Here is a 16,432-nt window from a genome sequence, read left to right as displayed (position 1 = left end):
AGCACGGGCATAGCCAATAGGTCTCGCCTTTGGGACCGCATAAGTGTTTAGCCGTGCGGCACATTATAGAGACAATAAACCTTGAATGATTTGCTAATGAGACTGTCCTGATTATGAATCTGCTGGCGAAAACAGCTGTTACTTCAACTCTTCCCACACCTCCACAGGGCCTTTATATTGTCTTAGACTTTTACACGAGCACACCACTCTTGATGAATACTGCTTCACAGTTGAAGACATATTTCAACCAGATCCACCCCCATTGGCCTTAACTGGACTTTATTGAATCACAGTGTAGTAGGGGCTTATGCACTTCAAGTAAAATGGAAACCGCCAGCTTCCACCGTCCGCCATGATTGCTAAATTTCATAAACGAGATCTAGCCAAAGTCGTAAACAAGACGGAATGGAGCAAGCTGGACATTGTCAATGCCACCAGTGTCGAGGTGGACTTTTTATGGTGGACCGAGAGTATGAATTCAGAGTGAGGTGCCGTGGAACTTACTCTGAAAACTTTTGGGTATTTAGCAAAATATGGTTCATATCCTTGGCTCAATTTTCCTCAGGGTGCTTGCTCGACGAACAAGAGGGGCTAAACAAGTTCCGGCATCCCACGAGTGCTGCATGGGGCGGCGGGCACCCTTTGTACAAGTGTAAGCGCGCACGGCGTGCTGCTAATACAAGCCTCCTCGTGGGGCTTTGTGTCACCCAACAAATCACAAAAAATAAACAAAGGCCAGACATGCAGACAGGAGGGGTTTGTTTTCATTGACAAATGCGTGTGTGGGCACCGGTTATAAAACTGTGGGAGGTATGCCGGGGCGGGAGCATAGTGAACACGGCGGGATGGGGGGCAGGAGCAAAGTAGACAAGTGAGTACGTGTGAAAGATACCATCTGCTAAAGGGGGGCACTTAGGGGACTGGGGGGAGTGGTGGTAACAGTGCGAGTCCCATCGAGAAGAGGAAGGGATACAGGGCTGATATATCATTTTTTTAAGTTTGATTAGAGTCTGCACGGTGCCTGTAAGTCTGTCCCGGCAGAACCACCCTCATGCGGACAGTAGGCCGCGAGACCCGTGTCGCCTGTGTCCCCATATATAGCACACACACTGAATACAGGAACCAAGCTTTAAAGAACGGCTCTGCGTGAAAACGGAGAGTTCCTTAGAGACACTGTGCTTCACAGAAAGGGGGACTGTTTAAATGTATAAACGAGGAGCCCAGGATTAGAACAAGCACAAAACAAGCGCGCCACAAAAGTGAAAGCGACCACGCTATGTTAAATTACCCAAAGGCCATGGGAGGGAACGTTTAGAGGAAAGGCGGGACATGCACCAGTCTTTGGCCATTTGTATGCTTTCATTATTGAAAGCCACACACAAAGGCCAATTGAATGTGTAGGAGGAGTCAGACCCACACGGAGAAGTCTCTTGGAAGTCTGGAATGATTCTAAGAGGCACTCTCCTAGAGCAGCGCTAGGCTCAACCTAAAAACAGAGGGAAAGAGGGAAGGTGGGGGAGAAAACGAACAGTGGAGGGTGTGCAGGAGGGACTGGGGGCAAGCACACGTGCAACAGTGGCTAGTTGGGATGGGCTGGAGGGAAGAAAACACAACGTAGAATAGTCATGAGGGGCTGTCAGCAAGCTCATGGACAACAAAAGGGGTCGGCCGGAGGGACTGTGGGAGGAACATGGTGGGGAGAAGTGCATGAGAAAAGCAAGTGAAAACATCCTCTTGTAGAGTGTTTAAACAAAAAAAGTAGTGCCTAAAAAAAATGTGCTGTGAAAGAACTCAAGTAATGTGCCCACATTCTAAGGGAGGGAAAAACACATGAAGAAGAAAGTCTACGGCAACTGACCAATAAGAAGTCAGGAAATGAGAGCAACAATAAAGCCAACCAATGGTAAGCAATTGGTGGTCTCTGAGCCCCTGTAAGATGACAAAAGGTCATTCAAGAGAGCTCAAGAAATACATTTAAAACCTTGGTGAGAAATGGCCTTTAAGTCCATCCTCAGAAGATATACCTTAGCGAAGATCCCATGAAATTCATTTGCCAGGTAAGATTTCAGGGGCCATCGCTTGTGACTTTTTAAGGTGCCAAGTTCAGGTTTCAAGAAAAGGAATCCGGCTCAGAGGGTGGCATTGGCTGGTTTATGTACGCTTACAGACTGTTTTAGCTGCCTGTTTGCGAAAGAACTCTTGTATTCCATACCAAAATTTACAGTGGGTTTTAGCCACACCATTGCTCATCATGAGTTGGCTTTTATGTTACTTATTTGCTTGCTTCTTATTCAATGGCTTTCCTTCCTGCTTTTGCTCATTCTCTGAAGAATAGCTTACTTACCATTCTTTAGACTAGATAGGTTGTTTTCTACTGCTCCCACCGACGGACCTACATTTTTTACTCATCACTCCCTGACAGTGCACGTTTTCCTATTTTCTCCCTCATATGTTACTTCTTCACCAAATACACACCCTCACTGCACGCGCTTCTTGTGGTTCCTTCCTCCCCCTACCCTCACCTCGTCCATTTCTTCCCCGACTCAAGCTTTTTTTGCATTTATTTGTAGTTTAAATGCATTTACTCTCTCGCCTCAAGCTGCTTCGTTGCTCCTCATAGTTGCTTTTTCTCCCACCCGCTCCTCTTTTGCACCGCCACCTCCTCCTGTGCAGTCATCTACAAAAATGAGGATTTTTTAGGGCAGCGGGGTCATTTAGTTAGGTAAATGTGCTTTCAGGCACCTTTCACTTTCATCCTTCATAACAGCATGATAAGTATGTGTGAATAAACACCATTGCACTTTTTTTTAAATATACTTTTTTGTCAAAGCTGCACCTGCATTGGCAGAACAAGTACTGGCAATGCAAATAGGTAAAAAAGACCAGACCCATTAGCTTTGCCAATTCTTGAATTAAACATAAATGCAATTTCACTGCCTCGGACGTTGGCCAGTACTAACCTGTGCCTGACCGCCTTCCATTTTACTTTTTACTGTACACAATCTCAAATTATTCTATCTCCTCTGGTGTTTTGCAAGTAGATTTGCACTTCATAAAACCCACTACACTCAAGTGCACCTCATCTGCCTTTTCTTAAGACTCCATTACGACAATGACAAACTGAACATACCTGTACCAAGAAGGCCACTTTAATTAAACAATCTTTTAAATACATTAAAAATGCAAAGCTAATAAAGCGCCCAAGTTTGCTGGTAATCCAGTCGAGGGAAGAAGCCTGCTACCGAAAGATCTTTTCTATCGCAGGGTTTATGAATTCGGATGAAAGTACAAACTTAAGAATGGACAGTCTACTATAACAGCCTACAGCGAAGGCCAGCTGCATATCATAATGTGCGATTGTCCTGCCTGGTTCCAGAGTACAAGATCATGTCTGAGATTATTATGGTCGGGCTCAAGCACCATGAATCCATTCTGCATCAAACGGAAAAGGTGCGCTACAAAAATCATCAGCCACAAATTTAAACCGGAAGGTCTGCAGTCACTCCTACTCTTGAAAAACATCCGATCATGTTACATAGGCAAACAGGTGGGAATAGTGCTAGGATAAATAGAAGGCACCTATTGAGCACCTATAGTGACACAGAAATATGATGTGTCTTTTCATACGCAAAAGTTCGTCCATTACTAGAGCAAAGCCCCTTGGGGGACACATGCCAACAGAGGAAAATGTCTGTCACAAAGTCAGACATAGGATCACTGTCTCGAGAGTCCCGTTATTACAAAGCCAACTTAATAAAAAGTGCAGTAAATTGCCACGTGAGGCATAGTCCGCCCCCTGACATCAAAGCTATGGCTGAGTTTAAAGGCGTGTGCTCAGCTCAGAAAAACCACAAGGCTGTAGACACACCCTGTGGTCGAAGGTAAATAAGTTCCTTTGGAAAAGCAGCTCACATTGTCAGCTGTGTGATACACAGTATCTTGGTATATTGGGAGCGAAAATCCCATCTGATTCTACCCTCCCAGAAATCTTCAAGAGACAGCGACCACCAAGTAATGGAGGGCACCCACATGACATTTATTACATGTGCTAAAAGCGCCCAACAAAGAAAATCACTGGATCACGCACCATGAAATAGCAGAAAACTGGCAGCTAAACATCAATTCAATATTGTGCTTTGATCTAACAAACACGACAATATGAAAAACAAATAAAAAACACCTACATTATACACAGGCAGATGCTTAACTAAATAAATCCTCAATTCAACATGTTCTGACTCGATTGGTCCAAAACAAGCGCATATATGTACATACACAAACAGAGATTTACCAGAGCATCTCCAGCAGGGTGGCAGGAAGTGACTCTTTAACAGCATAATCACTATTACCGCCAACTATAGTATACATTCCTAATAACTAGCTAGCCATACTGGTGACACCAGGATTAGTGGACGATGAACGTTCTTCAAAACAACAAAGTACTCAACACAACTGAACGATAGAAACTCATTGAATTGGAGCCTGCGGTTACATAAGAGGCACACAGACTCATTTTTAGGAACCAACACTTACTTTTGTCTAACGTGACTTATACCAAGCACCAGAAACCCATAAAAAATGAAAAGCAGAAGGAAGACAAAGACCGAAAAAAAGTAACAAAGAAAACAAGTATTTGCAATGCAATACATCTTGCTTTTGAGAGATTTTACACTATAGGAATTAGAAATGACACTGCCTTTTGTGTTAAAAAACAAGCAATAATAAAAGGCATGGCCATTTACAATACCAACAGGTCAAAGTTTCGAAACTGCAAGAGCTTTTGCATTGCTTATGCTTGTTTTTTTTAGTGCAACGTTTACTGTAATCTTGCATAAATGTTTTAAAGAGTTCCTTTGAATATGGTCTTTTTTTTATGCATTTAACCATTATGTTTTTTTATCGTTGAGCGTCCACACAGTGCCTCTTATAGTCTGTAAGTGGAAAAAGTTTATATGCAGCAAATGGTAGGCCCCACTTATGTATTCTAGACCCCGTTGACTCCTACGAAGCCTAAAATTAGGGTCGGGTGGGAGAGAGAAGCTGCTGTGCCGGTCCGCTCCGCAGCCGGGATTGCAAGGTAAGAAAAAGGCCAAGGCCAAGGGGTCTTTATGCCCCACCCTGGCCACCCCGGCGGCAGCGCCCTGCAGTGACGCACTTCCGGCAGCTCCCCAATCCAGTGGCGCGGTGCCAGAAGGCGTACAGGCCGGATCAGGCTTATGACGCCCGTGGCCCACACCCCGCCGAATTGCGTAAGTCCCGGTCCACGGGGCCCGTATCCTAAGCGATGCCTCCTATCCCCCATTCGGGGGGGGGGGGGGGGGAGGTGGACGCTCTGTCCATAGGACCCAGAACCCCCGATTAGACCGGATCCCAAAACTACCCAAATGAGTTACCAACAGGACTCAAGAAAGGGTTAGTTTGTGGATCATTTTATTCATCATTAGCATAGCAAAATGTGTGCAACTGTGATAAATTATACACAAATACAAGAAAGGTTCAAGAAAAATCATAAAATCATATGAACTCTAATCATATACAAAGTGACAGAATCATGTGCAAAAACAAACTATCAACACAATACATTCGGGTAAAAAATTGAAGAACAATATCTTGAAGACACCTTCTGCTCCAAGGGGTCACCTCGCAATCCTGAGCACCACTGGACCACACAAGGTGCAACCACCTGCATCCTTGAGGGGTGGTCCCATGCCCCTGTACCCTTGTACTCTCAAGGGGCACTGCACCCCAAACACCAAGCTCCCCAGGGGCTGTGTCAAAGGTGGGCAGGAGCAGGGAAACCCGTGCCGACCCCGTGATCAAACTGTGCGCTCTAGCCTGCAAGCTAGTTTACATCCTCTGGTTGGCCAAGGACTGCCGAACCTTACCCTTTGGTACGGTCCTGCGGTGGGGGGCTTGCATCTGAAGGACCCTTCCCCACCGTCAAAATGGGGGCTTATTTATGTATTCTAGACCCTGCTGACTCCTACTAAGACTAAAATTAAGTTCGTGGGAGGGAGAAGCTGATGTGCCGGTCCGCTCCGCCGCCTGGATGGCCAGGTAAGAAAAAGGCCAAGGGGTCTTTATACCCCACCCTGGCCACCCCGGCGGCAGCACCCAGCAGTGACGCACTTCCAGCCGATCCCCAATCCAGGGACGCGGTGCTGGAAGGCGTAAAGGCCGGATCCGGCTTAGGTCGCCCGTGGCCGGCACCCCACTGGATTGCGTAAGTCCAGTCCACAGGGGCCCGTACCCTCGTATCCTAAGAGCTGCTTCCATTCCCCCATTCGAGGGTGGATTCTCTGTCTATAGGACCCAGAACCCCCGATTGGACCCGACCCCAACACTACCAAAACGAGTTACCAACAGGACGCAAGATAGGCTTAGTTTGTGGATCATTTAATTTATCATTAGCATAACAAAATTTGTGCAACTGTGGTAAATTCAACACAAATACAAGAAGAAAGGTGCAAGAAAAATCCTAAAATCATATGTACACTAATCATATACAAAGTGATAGAATCATGTGCAAAAACAAACTATCAGCACAATATCTTCGGGTAGAAAATTGAAGATCAATATCTTGAAGCCCCCTTCTGCCCCAAGGGGTCACCTCGCAATCCTGAGCACCACTGGAAAACACAAGGTGCAACAACCTGCATCCGCGAGGGGTGGTCCCATGCCCCTGTAATCTTGTCCTCTCAATTGGCACCACACCCCGAACACTAAGCTCCCCAGAGGCTGCGTTAAAGGTGGGCAGTAGCAGGGCATTCCGTGCCTACCTCCGTAATTTAACTCTGCGTCCTAGCCCACAAGCTGGTGTACATCTTCTGGTTGGCCCAGGACTGCCGTACCTTACCCCTTGGTACTGTCGTGGGGGGGGGGGGGAGCTGCTTCTGAAGGACCCTAACCCCCCCTGTGAACTGGGGGGTGACTTATGTATTCTAGACCCCGCCACAAGGGTGACCACGTCCCCAGGTCCTTCGCCCTCCCCACCACAGAACATCCATTGAGGGAATGCCCAAAGGTCCCCGATGAAGAAATCTGTCCCTGCGTCCGAAAAATGACCACCATCCTCGTGGAACATGTCACCACCCTGAGGAGTTTGTGTGGTATATTGCAAAGGCGACCTGGACCCGGGCACAATAGCGCTAACAGGTGGTCATACTGGACCGGGGTAAATCCAAAGTTCAGGCTGACCGCGATGGAGGGCAGGACGGCCACAGGACCCATGCCCACTGAAAAAGTACCTTTGTATCGCGCAAGCGTCTACGTAGAGGACTTGATGGGTGGGTTCTAATTCACACAGTTGGGTTGATGTGAAGTCAAGCCTCGTAGTCGGCGTCGAGGGATCAGTGCTACATCGTCATCAAACCTCACAGTCAGGACCAGCGCTGATGTCAACTCAGCACTGCGTCGGTTCAAATCAGCTCAAAAGGTGCCACTATGTCTATTTTTTCGGGAAAAAAGCTGCTGACCCTATATCTGAGGCCAATAACTGGAGGGGACACCTCAGGCAAGGGTAGGACTCCCAGATGGCTGAGTCCAGCAACACCAGCAGAATTGCAAGAAGTCTTTTGTGACCCTGAGACTTCGGAGAACAGGATGTCAGACAAAAAGCCCTTGGAGAAACTTGGGTTAAAGGATGTAGACAGCAGGTCTAGTCCTTCCCACTCCCAGGTAAGGTAGAAAAGTGGCAATCTCTCCTACAGCACAGCAATCAACAGGCAGCAGGCCAACACAGTAATGCAGTTAGCAAAGTGTCAGTCCCTCTTGCAGCACAGCAGCTCTTCTTCAGGCAGAATATCCTTGGTTTCTGCAAAGTTCTGATTTGGTGGTGTCATGTGTCCAATATTTATACCCAAATGTGCCTTTGAAGTGTGGGGTGGGGGGGGATTCAAAGAGGCCCTTGAAGATCGCATGGTCCCTGCCATTCCTACCCTGGCTCTAGACTCAATACGGAGGGGGGGGGGGGCATGCAGCTCTTTGTGTGGGGAGAGGCACAGCCCTATTCATGTGCAAGTGTCAGCTACTTCCTCCCAATCTACCTCAGAAAGGCCCATCAGCCTGGTGATGGGCCATCAGAATGCAAATGTCACACCCCCAGCTCCCTTTCTGTGACTGTCTAAAGGGAATGCACCCCACCCCTATGGGTATTCAGAGACAGGCACTGAATGGTTAAAGTTAGAAAATGCCAACTTATAAAAGTGGCATTTTCAGACTTACAATTTAAAAACTGACTTCACCATAACTTTTGATTTTAGTCACAATTGTGAGTGCGGGAACAACAAACTCCAAACTTCTATCTTTTTTCTATTGGTAATGACACTTGAAAGATGTTCTAAGGCAATTCCAGTGTTAACCTATGAGAGGAATAGGCCTTGTGGCAGTGAAAAACAAAATGTAGCAGTTTTTCAACAGGCATGTAAAAGTCAAAAGTACATGTCCTATCTTTCAAATGCACTGCACCCTGCCCATAGGGCTGCCTAGGGCCTACCTTAGGGGTGACTAATATGTAATAAAAGGGAAGGTTTGGACCTGGCAAATAGGTTAACTTGCCAGGTCGAAATGGCAGTTCGAAACTGCACACACAGGCTCTGCAGTTGCAGGCCCGAGCCATGTTTAAGGTCTGCTGAAGGGGGTGACACAATCAGTGGCGCATGCCCACAAGTAGCATTTAATTTACAGGGCCTGGGCACATGTAGTGCACTTTACTAGGGACTTCGAAGTAAATTTAATATGCCAATCACGGATAAGCCAATGCTACCCTGTTTTGAGTACCGAGCATGTGCACATTAGCAGTGGTTAGCAATGGTAAAGTGTACAGAGTCCTAAAGTCAACAAAAACGAGGAAGGCAACATTTTGGGGGTGACCCTGCATAAAAGGCTATTTTCAACAGTAAAGGAGCCCAAAGCGTGTGTTGCACTACAATGCAGAACTCCACCGAGAAAACAAGCACATGACCTGCATCTCCTGTGGGGCGCTTTATGGACAACCTGCATGCTGGAGGTGGATGCTCAGTGTCAGCAGACGGTATGAACCAAGAATCTACAAAGTTAATGTGTCACCGAGATATGTACGGCTTAGAAATAACCGAGGGCTTCCAAGTCAAAGTACAAATGCCAACTTGTGTTACAGATGCTGGGGAATAGGTGAATCATCGGTTCCTGGGGATGGTAAATGCGTCTGGCTCCTTAGCACAGATAGTTTGATCTGGACACAAGATACTATTTATCGAAATAAGTCAGAAGTGGTGCAGGGTTCAGAAGTCTGTGTCTAGTAGTTTGTATTTCTCACCCAGTTAGTCGCAATGCAAAAAGGCAAAGTTGGCACAACTTGGCACTCTTAGAAGAGAGTGCAAGTGACCACGCAAGAGCATTTGCCTCTCAAAAAGCTATCAACGTTATGGGGTGTTTACTTCCATTGGCTCTGATAAACACACACTCCACCAATACTCACACATTGTCACACAGTGCCAAGAAGTAACTCAGTTCCCTGGGTGTGTTGTATAGGCAGTCATTTCAGAGTTACTATCATCCTCCCAAAGAACCGTAGCTTTTGGTCCGATGCGGCTAAATAGCACACCAGGTGAAATTCATTTTAGCAAGCAGCCTTCCCTCCACTACATTGCTACAGGTCCTGCTGTTCATACACAATCCCTGGGACAGTGCAGGAATGCGGAGAATTCAAGCAGATTTTCCTGTTCCTGCCCCCAATCCCCAGCAACGAGCCGGGAAAGCGGCACGGTGGAAAAACAATAAGAGAGAAGGGGCGAGACCACAGTACATTACGATAAACGAAGGCAGAGGAGAAAAAATTATCTGCCCCTGCCATGTGCGAGCAAGCGTTACTGCCACGGCCAGGGCTTCGATAAGTGGCACACCTCCAGAGAAGTCCATCTCCACCCTCGCAGCTTGGCTGTCATCCGAAAGGAGGGGGCGGGGCAAAACAGTTTTAAGGTCTGGTCTCCCATTCCTAGTCCCACTTCCGATGAGGGTGCGTCTCTACAACACGGAACCCCTATGCTGGTATAGCGAGCCTCCTGGTGCCTAAACGGCAGGGATCAACAGTGTGCAGCAATAATCTGCTGGTACTCACCAATGAGTGCACCCCCTAAACAGAAATCAAAAGCACGAGACGTTATCGCTGTGCCAGGAGGCTAGCAACATTCGTCTCTGGGCTATTCTTGGACCCCCAAAGCCTATGGCAGTGATCTTAAAAAGAAAAGAAAAAAAAACTTTTCACACTGAGCCCTCCCAACCCCTCGTTTAAAAGCAAAAAAATAGACCCTCCCTAAATAAAAACACATTTTCTAATAATTATTGATTTAAACTGTCAGCTCTAAACATTGTAGTGGTAATGCAATCAAATATCGGATTGTCAACACGCTACCAGCAACCGGGTCTTCTAAAGTGTAAAAGTATCCACAAGGGATATTCTTGATCAGAAACTCTAGGGATGGGGCTTTGGGGAGTATTTGGAGCTCTCCCCCCCCCCCCCCCCTCCCCCTTTGACACCTACTCTTCTAGGACATGAGCGATAAAAGAGGTTACTGATGGCCCATTATTGAGGGGGCCACTGCCTATTTTTCCTACCTAAAAGCAAACCAGCGTTTTCAACATCATACTCCTTTTGGCCAGTGCCCCCTTGAGATCAATTCAGGCCCCACATTCTGAAGACATCTGGCCTAAGGCACAAATAGGAAGAATTGAGCCTCCCAGGAAGAATTCTCGAGAAATCCCCCCTCTCCCAGGCCTCTTCCCTGCTGATAGGCGTCAGCCAGCTAACGAACGGGCGAATAGTTTTCGTATTTCCATGAAATCATCAGGAAAGACATCATCTCCTTTGGGAACCGTCTCAGATGAAAAGGACTTCTTTCTGAAGGTTAGCGGGCCCAGGTGGAGTCTGCCAAGGGACACAAAGTGTGGCCATACTTGTTGCAAGGAGGGACGGCGTTAGGCATGGGCAGTTGCCCAGGGCCCCATAGTCAGCCCTCCAACTTGGGGCCCCACACACAGTCCGACCACGGCATGAAAGGTGCCACCTTCACTAGTGCGCCACCTTAGGAGGCTCCTCTACCCTGGCCTCACTGCTATGGTGTAGCAAGGGTTACTCAAGGGGAGGGGGGGCATTCCCAGTAGCAAGAAGACACATTCCTCCGTTTGTCCAGCAAATAGGCCCCCTCGCAGAGGCCCAATGGGATGGCTACTGCCCTTCTGTTGAGCTCCCTAGCAGTATAAACCCTCTCTGGAAAGGAGCAACCCTCACACCTTCCGCCCTTGATGAGCTGTTAAGTGCAGCTTGTAGGTGGCTGAGCGGGAGGGGCTGCAGTTTCAGGAGCAGGTGGCATCTATTTAAAAGCAGACAGCCCAGAATGGGTCACCTCTATGCAATTTAGAGGGGCCTTGCACATTCCCTTTCTGCCCAGGGCCCTAAAAACCCTACAAGCGGCCCTGGTTGCAAGTAATGCAAGTAAACCTATATGATAACCATGGGGAGGGGGCGGGGGCACAGGGAGATCAGGGCAGTAAGCATGAGAAACTGAGTAGTGGCAGTGCAATGTCCTTCTTAACTCTCCGAATAATACAAAATCTTAGACACAGCAATCCAGTCTGTTACTGCGCCCCCAGCCCACAACCTAATTTCACGGAATGAGACACTATTTTCTGGAGTGGAGGCGGCTCATGGCAGACTGGTACAGACTTGAAATGTTCTGCATAAACGAATAGCATAGGAATTCTACATTGGAGAAACAAGAGCCTCACTATAACAGCTTTTTATGCTGCACCTCTTCCTTGAGAAAAACCTATTAAGAGGTACACACATGTAAAGGAAAGGCCAGTCACTATCTATTTTTTATTTTTATAACGTACATGCTTTTGAATTACATATACTCAACGTGGTACGGGTAGAGTATATACATATGATAACAGTAGAGTCCATAAATGAGCTAAGTAAGGGCACAGTACATAAATATGACAACAGTAGAGTCCGTAAATGAGGTAAGGGTAGAGTACATAAATACAATTAACGGTAGAGTCCGTAAATGTGGTTAGGGTAGAGTACATAAATACGATTAACGGTAGAGTCCATAAATGTGCTAAGGGTCTAGTACATAAATGTGATAACGGAAGAGACAGTAAATGTGGGAAGGGTACAGTACATAAATATGATAACGGAAGAGACAGTGAACGTGGGAAGGGTAGAGTACATAAATGAGGAACATACAATAAGGTACATTGCAGAGATTTTGCCTTCCGTTCCTCTGCAGACAACTTTGCACCAGGCTTTCCAATGATGTGCTTTAGAGTCACTCTGGGATCAAGGTGGTAATGCTTGGGGTTAGCCAGAACTTGTCTTAAAAGTGTCTGGGTGGATTTTTTTTAAAGTGGCTGTAAGATCCGATTTCTAAGGTGGGTTTCCTGGCTGACAACTGGGTCTGATTTGACAGTAGTCAGTGTGTAGGAAGTGTGGAGGGACAGAAAACCATTCCGTGTCTCATGCAGGTAGGCTCACTTTGGTACCTAGCAGCAGGAAAGGATTTGTATTAGTTCTTTGGGACGAATATACAAGCAAGGCACCTGTGGGTCTCCTTTGGAATTAATGAATCAATGGAAGAATGAGAGCATCCACATAGTGCACTCTTACAGATGCCTCTACGGCTGAATCTGTAAAGGAGCCTGCAAGAGGATCCAAAGTGAGAGAGAGGAGAAAAGTATGGAGATGTGATGGATGTTGAAGGTTTACATTTCTGCAGTAAATTGGCAGGAAGGGAATTGCCAAGACACACTCCAAAGGTAACCATGATCTTCCACCATAGTCAAGAGCTTAAAATATAATTATTGAGAAGAGCATTGTAAGGAGAAGGCAACCTAAAATGTTTTTGAATAAATACTTTAAACTATTCGAACTCTGGTACAAAGCCAACACGTTTAAAATTGGATATTATCCTCTACCAGCAACTACTGAAGGACACTTTTAATTGCAGCAACAGTGTCCCTTATTAAAACCAAAACACAGGGAAAATTCCAATATTCTCAGCGCTTTGCAATTAGGAGAGTCATCTGGTGGACATCCAAATGCAAAAAGCACTGCAACCTAGAGTTAACCATCGCCGATACCTTAATGGCTACTCTTCCGAATCAGGCATGGTAAAAAGCTATGTGTTTGATGAAGGTATTAACTTGCACATCCATGGAGAAAGTGTCCTTCAAAGTGAGTCCCACATTATTATACTTGTGAGTTCAGAGGGAACAAGAGGCACCTGCTTCAGGCAAAGCAGCTGCCTGGTGGAAGAGCTCCAAAAAAAGGGACCTTTGTCATGACCTATTATCGTAGGACAAGCTTGGCATCAGACAGTATTGCACGTCAACCAAGCAAGTTCTTAATCAATTAGGTTTGGAGTCCATACCATTAACTGTGCTGACAAGCTGAGTACCATAGGCAAAAAAGTATACCAACCAATTAATGGCTGGAAATGAGGTTCATTAGAGGTTGGCATACACATCGAAAAAACAAGGAAACCTTGGGTAAACACACACCTGAGAGCAGAGGAAAGGGATATAACTTGACTTAACTTTACATTCTGAAAGCTTTCCTGCAGAAAAGAAGCAAGCCAATTCAAAAAGATATACTGGACTCTAGCTACGAACTTTAATAGAGACTTCGGCGATCGACTGTATCAAAGAGATTTAATACAAGCCAGAGTCCAATGCAACCAATTTCGACGTACTGCAGATTTAATCCACATCAAATAAAACAGGTTCTATCCCATGTCCAAGTTGAAAACCTTGTTACAAGCCAGCAAGTAGACAGTGCAATTGAAGAGAATACTAAAATGTACCTGCAACCATATTTCAGGAAACCATAGCTAAAGAGCCTTAATACGGTAGAAGCAGATACAAAATAGCATTGCCTGACTAGCACAGTACCTGGGGATACATGTAGGTCTCACACTATAAATTTGATGGAATCTATACAATGTTTCCTCTCCAAACACAAATCCAGTCTCAGCAACAACAAAAAGCCACAGCCCTCAATATTAGCTCTGACAATTTATACCGCATGGGGCACCATTCAGTAGATCAAAGACAACAATTAAGGAACAGCCGAGATCTGACTGAGCCGAATTGAAACGCATGCCATATCCCACGATTACAACTTAAGTTAAGAACCATCTAGTGTCCCTTCAGTTTGCCATGCTGAAGAACAAGTTTCCTCGTGCACTCACATCCTGACCCTGGCACTTTCGATTCCATTAATCCAAGAAATGTTCTGCAAACAGGGCAGTCCTCATCCTTCTCACCACACACCAGTCATTAGTTTATCATTTGCTTTGGTGTAGTAGTTTCACTCATTTCCTCTTTCGCTATGTGCCTTCCGTAAAGTTTGTCACTGGCGAAGGATATGTTTTTTGTTATTTTCAGTGAATTCCTATAAACCAGCTATTGGCTACCAGAATTCGTCCTTAAATATTGCAAAGAACTTTCCTCAACCTAACCTTTGAATAGCAAATAGACGAAACATTCTGCTCCAAATGAATTTTCCTTAGCCATGATACTCTCTCTCGTCCAGTACAGCAGTCACTAATTCTCAGTCCTGCGGATTTGTACACCCATCAAAAATAGCCCCTTAAGAATAGAAAGATACATGATGAATGTGTTTATTTATTGGTAGACATGCCTGCTCCACCAATCAAGTGAACACCTGTTGCCCGTCACATAACGGGCATTGCAGTAGGTATCAGTACCTAGCCGAGAATGGGATACCCTTGCCCAAGGCAACAATGAGTACAGTCCTTGCTCAATCTAAAGACCGACCAGTGACTGTCAAACTCTCCTTTCATCCCAGCAAACATTACACTAATTTCCTGTGCCAGTGGTTGGTGCACACCTCTTCCGACGAAGTGGCTGATAAATGCGGTCCCCCTTCTCTTTCAATAGCAATACAACCCTTGACCACAGTGCCGTATATGGCACGTCCCTTGACCGCAGAGACTGTCCCCTGATCCCAGAGATTGGTAACACACCTTGGCATCCTAGAGCATTTCAGGCTTTATCACCTCACTCAATGCTACGTTCCATACCTGCACTAAAACCTCTATTTTCTGTGACACCCTTAGTATGTGGTATAACCTTGAACACATCGCTTAATGATAAATCCGTTGCGCAGCAGTGAACAGTACACTTCTTACCCAACACAGTAAAATGGACATCAGTTTGATCCTAGTGAATAACAAGCTCTTATTCATCTCGATGAATATTACGCCCATTGGCCATTGCTGTGAACTGTACATCACTTTTTTGTGGCAATTCTATATAGCGCGAACTCGACCCGAAGCCTTACATGAGCACCAGTTCCGTTACACAAGAACACTTAGCCACATGAATTAACACAGCATCAGACTACCATGCCACTATAAAGACATGCCATCCCTTGACCATTTCTGTGATTGGTGCAGCCCTTACTCAGCCTAGCGAAAAGGACCGCTCTTGCCCAACCCTGCTCTGAGGGCAGTCCTTCTCAACCAGGGGAACGCTACGCTTCTTGCCCACAGTACGTAACCTTTCTTGAGGTTAGTGAAATCAACAACTCTCCAATTATTGTACAGTTCTTAATCTTCAGTGAACAATATTTCTCAATTACCCCCTTCTCTAGCCAGTGAATGCAACAACCACAAACTCACAGTTCCTGATGTCCGAGATGAAGACCGCCAGGCCCCGCATCCCGTCCCCCTTGGACACGGCCGGCATGGTGCTGGTGGGGAACGACGGAGACGGCAGCGGGGCTAGGGCTGTGGAACGGGGCCGGGAAGCAGCGGAGGAAGATGAGAGAGCCAGGGGGCGGGGTTACAGCAGAACGCGCAGAGCTTCTGAGAGCAGTTTTGCCCTCCCCTACCAGACTCTGGCAGCCAGGCTGTGCCCTCTGCGCGCCCCCGCAACTGTGACAGGAACTACACAAACCAGATTGCACATATGGACGAGCCTACGCTCCACCGCTATAACCATATTAGAGTCAGGCAACTGCTTTCTAGTTTCTCACTCTCTCCATTAGTATAAGGGCGTGACCAATTAAACTGAAAAACCGGCAGTTTTACCGCCTGACCTTGACATGGCAGCCATCGACCATAGCTTGCACAGGCACTTAGAGAATGTTTATATATCAGAATCATGAGAAAAAAGCTTGTCGAGAACTAAAATAGATACGGAATTAAATCCAAAGCATTCCTCAAAAATTACAGTTTCAGACCAATACGTCTTTAAACAAAATTTTGGGGTCTTTTACAGGTATGTTTCTGGAAAATAAAGATATACAGAACGAATTATTTTCATATTGTCAGTGGTGGAGTGCACTGTATTAGTAATGAAACGTCGGTTCACAGAAGCCTCACTCAAGGGTGTTACAAGTAGTAAATCTGAAGATGGCCGTCACACT

The 16,432-nt window shown here is 46.1% G+C and overlaps 1 protein-coding gene across 4 annotated transcripts in view; it reads right to left on the bottom strand.

The window, feature by feature from the left end:
* AP2A2 (adaptor related protein complex 2 subunit alpha 2) overlaps nucleotides 1-15,900 on the bottom strand; it is a 495,736-nt gene extending 479,836 nt beyond the window's left edge. For 3 of the 4 annotated variants that reach the window (XM_085644892.1, XM_085644893.1, XM_085644894.1), the window contains exon 1: nucleotides 15,684-15,900. In XM_085644892.1, coding sequence (XP_085501018.1) covers nucleotides 15,684-15,750 — 67 coding nt within the window. In that variant the 5' untranslated portion in view covers nucleotides 15,751-15,900. The remainder of the gene's footprint in view (nucleotides 1-15,683) is intronic. The other variant, XM_085644895.1, reaches the window with a different exon arrangement.
* Between the last annotated feature and the right edge of the window lie 532 nt (nucleotides 15,901-16,432).

Source organism: Triturus cristatus, chromosome 3_1 (genome assembly GCF_964204655.1).
Source record: "Triturus cristatus chromosome 3_1, aTriCri1.1, whole genome shotgun sequence".
NCBI lineage: Eukaryota > Metazoa > Chordata > Amphibia > Caudata > Salamandridae > Triturus > Triturus cristatus.
Note: the sequence above shows the minus strand (reverse complement) of the source record. Positions and strands in the feature narration are given on the sequence as shown.